Genomic DNA, 7490 nt, shown 5'->3' with positions numbered 1-7490 from the left:
CTTGATGAAAAATTTGATTTCAAGAATAAATATGATTAAATTTTAATCTTTAATGGATCAATTTGATTAAAAAGAATTTTAGAGATAAATTTAAAAAGGTATTATCTTTTTAGAACTAATTTAAATATTAACCCTTATTTTATATAATCATTAAAAATTTTAGAGAAATTATTGTCGATCCATCTCAGCATGTGATTAACAATTTTAAAATAAAAATAAGGTCAAAAATCAATTATAAATTAAAATACTAAACTAAAAATTAAATTGAATAAATTAAAATTTTGTTGACTAAATTAAAGTACGAGTATCATTTCAAAAATGGATCTAATGTTAAATCAAAATCAAATACTTAAAATTTATTCGTATTTTTATTGTCGTTAATATAAAAAATAATTATTTATCCTAACATGTTACCCAACGATTAAATATAGGTATAAAAATTTTAAATACACCTAATTAAAATTAACGAGGTAAATATCAAATCGATACCAGAAAGATTTTGGCACTAACAAAATAGTATCTGACTTTTGTTATTGACAAAATAATCCCCAAAAGCTTTTAAAATTTGACAAAATCACCCCTAACATGAAAAGATGACGTCACCTTGAACGGAAAATACTAACGTGGCTGTCGGAAGAGAGCTTTGACGGTGGTAGAGAGCTCCGGCGACGTTAAAACCACCACTAATCCCTCCTCCCCCTCCTCCTCCTCCTCCTCCTCCTACTCTTCCTTCCCACCACCATCCCATTCTTCTTCTTCTTCTTCTTCTTCTTCTTCTTCTTCTTCTTCTTCTTCTTCTTCTCCGACACTGGCGAGGGAGGCAGGACGCATGCGACGGCGACGCAAGAGAGTACGACCCACTGTGGCGTAATGGAGGAGGGTGACACGTTTTCTCATGGCCGTTCTTCACTTTCGAATCTCTGTTCTCCTCTCGCATCAACTGCTGCGCGCCACTTCCACCACCACCAACTATATCTCCAAACCCTCTTCTTTCCCTCTCTTCCACAACTACAACTCTCCAATCCCTAAGCCACAACAGCACCAACACTTGTCTCTCTTCTCCTTTTCCGATTACGACAAAAACCACGTGAAGAGTGTGGCGTTACTGGAATCTATGATGACCTCGAAGCCTCCCGCCTCTGCTACCTCGCACCCCACACTCTCCAGCATCGCGGTTAAGAAGGTGCCGGCTCGACCAGCTCTTCAACCTTTTCTTCGCATGCGTCCTCTTTTGCTGGCACTGAAGAAGAAGAAGAATAATGGGTTGGTGGTGGGAAGGAGGAGGAGGAGGAGGGGTTGGTGGTGCTTTTTAACGTCGCCGGAGCTCTCTGCCACCGTCGGAGCTCTCTTCCAACGGCCACGTTAGTATTTTTCGTTCACTGTGACGTCATCTTTTCATGTTAGGGGTGATTTTGTCAAATTTTAAAATCTTTCGAGAACTATTTTGTCAATAACAAAAGTCAAGTACCATTTTTTCAGCGCCAGAATCTTTTGGGTACCAATTTGGTAGCATTTGGTAAGAGGTACTAGAAGAATTCAGTATTTTCTTTGGTGGCTGGAACTAAAATTTTAGTCTCTATCCTTAAAATTTCAGTTCTTTCAGTACTTCTAAAATATAAGGACACAAGAGATGGGGACTGAAATTTAAATAATATTTTATTCCTAAAATATCCTCATTCAAAATTTCATATTCTAAGTCTACCCTTCACTCCCAACTCTATCACATCTCTCACCCCACCATCACACCTCTATCATCATTGAAGCATAATCACCACATCTTTGTCATCACCAAATTTTACCACAACAACAATAATAATTCCAAAAACAACAACAATCTTGTCAACATATATCAAAATCAAATTTATCAATATATATCAAAATCAAAATCACCAACTCATAACAAAGAGATTTTAACATTAGAATAAAAAAAGAGAAGAATAGCGGGAGAGATTGAGGCGGCGCAAAACTGGAACTAAGACGACGCGACGAGCACAGCAGAAAACAGAAGCAACACGGCGGACCCAAACGCGACGGCACAGTCCAACAGAAGTAGCACAACACGCCACAAAATTGTAGCTCGAGAGAACTAGAGAAAGCACGGCATGACAGCATTCGAACAAGGCGATACAGCGTGGAGAGAGCGCGACAAAGAGAGCGTGTGAGAAAGGAAAAGAGCGTGCGACACAATAGAACAACACAATGTGAAAAAAGAAAAACTGCTAAGAAAGAAAGAACAAAAACTGCTAGAAGAGAAAGAGAAATTGCCAAAAGAGAATAGAAAAAGAAAGCTACTAAGTAGGAATGCCAAAACTTTCTGAGACGTGGGGAATCTTGCGGAGACTGTTCCGAATAAAAATCTGACTGTGAAAATTTTTTCTTACAAAGATAGAGACGGGAGACCAAATCCTTCTGAAGCAAGCGTGAGAACCTAAGCGGAGATCCACCCCGTCCCCACTAATTTTCAAAATTCATAAATTTACTTAATTGTCCTTATTAGTTGATTTTTCATATATGTTTTTTAATCATTTCACATGTAAGTATTCTAGACACAATTTTGGAAGAGAAAATTCGGTGTGTCATAAATATGAATAAATAATGGCATTTTAAAAACTCCCATCTCTGCATTTTCACTAAGTGATTTTTTTTTTTTTTTGCATTATAATATTTTTTCAATAAAGAAAATTTGATTGAAAATAGTCTACCGTTCGTAAATTAAAAGAAGAAGAATAATAAATCTACACAATACCAACCTAAATCAAATATAGAAGCCAGATAAACAATATGAATCCTTGAAAGAGCTTTTGCTTCTATCTCAAGCACTCTCTATGAACGGAAGAAATGAAACCGTTCGTTCCTTTGAGAATTTGACTTGAGCCGCCTCCGTCACTCGTCCGCCAGCTCCATTGCCACTTTCCCTCTTCCCCTGTTTCAATTCCTTTCCAGCCGCTCCCAACATTCCAAACCAAATGCTCTTCCACAACCCTCTTCGTCACTCACTATCTCCCTTACTTTTCACACTCAAACAAAAACCCACTCCTACATTCTCATTCTCCCTTCTTCATCACCACCACCGCTTCTCTTCTTCCTGGCTCTCCCTTCGCGGAAACCCCCTCATTAAATGGCCAACCCTCCCAATCCCTCAACACCCTCCCAATCCCAAACCCCAATCCTCCGAACCCCAACCCCACTCCAATTTCTCAACGCGCGATTTCTCCGCAATTGTCGATATATTCGCCGACTCTTCAATCTCTCCCGGACCGCTCCTCCATGCGGAACTGGATCGCTCCGGGATTGAACCGGGTTCAGAGCTACTGCTCGCCATGTTTGACCGTTTCGGTTCGTCGCCCAAGCTGCTTCACTCGCTGTTCCTGTGGGCCGAGAAGCAACCCGGGTTCAGACCTAATTCGAAGCTGTTCGACGCTGTGGTCAACGCTCTCGCTAAGTCCAGGGAGTTTGACTCCGCTTGGACGCTGATTCTTCATCACATCGATGATGGAAACGACGAGGGAGAAGCTTTGGTTTCCGTTGCCACCTTCAGTATCATGATTCGACGCTATGCACGTGCAGGTTAAAAAAAACCCGAATATTTTCCGTTTATGTTTTCGTACGTTTCAATCTGAATCTATGAAAGAATAAGATAATAATGTTGATAGTTTGCGAGTGAGAATTTTAACTCTTAGGAAAGTATAGAGAAATGGTTTAATTTTAACTTAAAAGAATGAAAATTTTCAGGTATGGTGCAACCTGCAATTCGTACATTTGAGTTTGCAAGAAAGCACAATTCAATTATAGATTCTGAGTCAGAATTGAGTTTATTTGACATATTGTTGGATTCACTTTGCAAAGAAGGGTCTGTTAGGGCAGCTCACGAGTATTTATGTCTAAGAAAGAAGATGAACCAGGGTTGGGTTCCTTCGATTCGGGCTTATAACATAATGTTAAATGGATGGTTTCGGTCAAGGAAACTCAAACACGGTGAGAGACTTTGGGAGGAGATGAAGAAGGAGAATGTAAGACCAACTGTTGTGACATATGGTACCCTTATCGAAGGGTATTGTAGAATGCGTCGAGTTGAAAAGGCGCTAGAGATGGTTGGCGACATGATCAAAGAAGGAATTGCACCAAATGCAATAGTGTATAATCCGATAATTGATGCATTGGCAGAAGCTGGGAGATTTAAAGAGGCCTTGGGGATGATGGAACGATTTCATGTTTTAGAAATTGGCCCTACCGAATCGACATATAATTCTCTGGTGAAGGGGTTTTGTAAGGCAGGAGATCTTGTAGGTGCTAGTAAGATTCTTAAAATGATGATAAGTAGGGGTTTCCTTCCAAGCTCCACCACCTATAATTACTTCTTTAGATACTTCTCAAGATGCGGGAAGATTGAGGAAGGGATGAACTTGTATACCAAGATCATCCAGTCCGGTTATACGCCTGATCGGCTAACATACCATCTTTTGGTGAAGATGTTATGTGAAGAGGAAAGGTTAGACTTGGCAGTTCGAGTTAGCAAGGAAATGAGACATAAAGGATTGGACATGGACTTGGCTACAAGTACCATGTTAGTTCATTTGCTATGCAAAATGCGTAGGTTGGAAGAGGCTTTTGCTGAATTCGAGGACATGATACGAAGGGGTATAGTTCCTCAGTACCTTACTTTCCAGAGACTGAATGCGGAGTTAAAGAAACAGGGTATGAATGAAGTGGCACAAAAGCTTCGCAATTTGATGTCTTCCATTCCCCATTCTACCAGCTTCCCAAATACTTACAGCGAAGACAACAATGATGCGCGTGCAAGAAGGAATTCTATAATTCAGAAGGCCCAAGCATTTTCTGATATGTTGAAAAACTGTAACGACCCTCGAGAACTCGAAAAGTATAAATGTTCTTCTGAAAATGATGTCTCAAGTGCGAACGGTTTGATAGAGGATATTGAGAGAAAGATAAGTGCCAAACGCACATCTTCTGTGATCTGATCTCGTCATCAACCGGGAGCAAAACCAAACTGACTGTGCGAATGAGAATCAGTTCGCATCTGAGCACTGAACCACATTACATAATGAGGGACATATCCAGAACAAAACGCAAAATATCTGCTCTGCATTAGTCAGCAGTAAGTGGTTAAGTAAACTGATTTAGAGATGTCTATATAATTAGGATTTGGATATTCTAATGTGACCTTGTCATCTTTGCATTTTTACCTTTCATTCGATTGCTCCAGAAAAATGAAATTAAAATGAGAAACAATAAATGGTGAAGATACTTGTCTTGGTCATTTTTAAAATGAGAGGATCCAAATTCATATAATTATGTGTAAAGCCTTGGTGTTCTGATGCAGAGCGCATGGCTGCAGAATATATGGAGCAAGTGAATTGCAGGAATATCAATAAGGAAGAACAAAATGGTGACCAAAACTAGCCCAAAGAGGATCATGTCTTCAATGATTTTGTTCTGAATGGTGGGAATATTCAATCTTAGGCAGGGTGCTTCGATGAAGAAAGTTGGACCATTTTGTCATCCCAACACTAAAAGTTGTCAATATTTTTACAACAGCGAGAGGAAGTTATATATATATAAGGAAATCACCCAAAAATGCAAAAATTTAGGCGGGAGACAAAAATAATCCCGAAGGAAAAAGAAATGGAAACAAGTGGAAAGTTTTAAGATCATGTCAACTTCGCAGTTGCCGCTCTAAGCATTGATGTTTGCTATCTAGTTGTTTCTGCTAACATAGATGTATTTATTTCACATTTGGTCATTTTGTCACATTTTTTTTCCAAGAGTGTTTTTTGTCGTTTTCACCTTTTGAAATTAATTTTCTTAGCAACTAAAGTTTTGAAAATATTTTGGTAGTTTATTTATTTTTCTTTCTAAGGCTAAGCTATTATTATTAAAAGAATGTGACAAAAGAACTATTTTTATAGCTCAATCCCTTTGTTTGTAATAAGTTAATTCGCAGAGACGTAGATACGCATGAAAAAGTTGTAATATATATACGTTTTAAAACAGACATGATGAACAATATTCAATATTCAAGTAAGAAAAATATGTAGAATAAAATAGTAAAATAAATAATAAGAATGTATTGAACAACTATTATAGTATAGTAGGTATATATAGAAGAATTTGTATGGTTTAAAACAAGTGTTATATTTAATTTTTTAGTATTTGATTCACTTTCCTTATTTGAAGATATTCTTAAAAAATATAATATACATACATAAAAACAATGAGGATGAGATATAAATAAATGTAATCTTATACAAATTTTGTAATATTAAAATTGAGAAATATCACTCAAGAATCATTAGTTATGATGATATATGATTGATTGAGGAAGAAAAAACAACAGCAATAAAAATCAATATTAAAAAATTCTGAAATGTTAAATCAGTAAATAAATTGAATAAATTATATTGAAGGCTAATAATGAGAGCAAACAATTAAAATAATAGTAAAATCATAAAAAAAATCATATCTAAAATATACTAATATACTTTTTTATTTGAAATGAATATCAAAAGATATATTTAAAGAAAATTTAACTTGGTTATGTGTATTTTAGGATAATAACGTTTATTCATATATATATATATTTGGAATGTAGATTAAATTTTTTTAATAAAGATTTTATAAGGATAATATATCAACCAAAATATGTTTATATTGTTTATCTGCAGTTTATACCTTCACATTTGAGTATTTGACTCATTTTTTTATAGAGTTATATTTTTTTTCTAAAAATTTAGGATTTAATCCAAAGCTGAACAAAAACAAAAGAGTAATATTTTTTTTTTTATTATAATGTAGAAATTCTTTTAGAATTATTAGGCTATGACCCATGACTAAGTCCAAACCTAGTAGTATAGGTTAATAATAAACTAACCCAAAAAATAATTTATCACAAAAATTTTGATAAAACACAACCGCTAGTAACTTGAGATGAATGTAAGAGAGTTATGAGTTACTCTGATTCTAACAATCCCAAAGTCAATTCGACCCAATTACATATTTATTGGTTTTGATTTTTTTTTTTTTCACGTATTGTTAAAACATGAACAAATAATAATAATAATAATGATAATATATATTATCTATCTATTATATTATATATCTCTAATTTTATAACTAAAATATGCTACATATCACTTTTTTTTTATTATAATTAGAATTAAAATTTTTTCTCCAAAATTAAGAAAATTTTCTCTCTTTCTTACTAATTTTACAACCAAAATGTGTCACATGTCACTCTCTCGCTGTAATTGAAATCAAATATTTCCCTCCAAAATTAAAGAGTTCTCCCCTCCTCCCTCTTCCTTTCTCTATTTCTTTCATTCCTTCAACCGCTCTATCTATTTTATATATCATTATCAATATCAATGACTAATTACTAATTTGACAATTAAAATGTATAACATAACATTTTTTAATTGTATTAAAATTAAAATTAAAATATTAAAATTGAAATTAAAATATACATATATCAT

The 7490-nt window shown here is 35.2% G+C and overlaps 1 protein-coding gene across 1 annotated transcript; it reads left to right on the top strand.

Moving 5' to 3' along the window:
- Positions 2707 to 5845, top strand: LOC107605125 (pentatricopeptide repeat-containing protein At5g11310, mitochondrial-like). Its single transcript, XM_016306882.2, has 3 exons — positions 2707 to 3567; positions 3733 to 5116; positions 5342 to 5845. The coding sequence occupies exons 1-2, from the start codon at positions 2967 to 2969 to the stop codon at positions 4977 to 4979; spliced, it is 1848 nt and encodes a 615-aa protein (XP_016162368.1). The 5' UTR covers positions 2707 to 2966; the 3' UTR covers positions 4980 to 5116; positions 5342 to 5845.

The sequence above is a fragment of the Arachis ipaensis genome, chromosome B06 (genome assembly GCF_000816755.2).
Source record: "Arachis ipaensis cultivar K30076 chromosome B06, Araip1.1, whole genome shotgun sequence".
Classification (NCBI taxonomy): Eukaryota; Viridiplantae; Streptophyta; class Magnoliopsida; order Fabales; family Fabaceae; genus Arachis; species Arachis ipaensis.
This window is presented reverse-complemented; position numbering and strand designations above follow the sequence as displayed.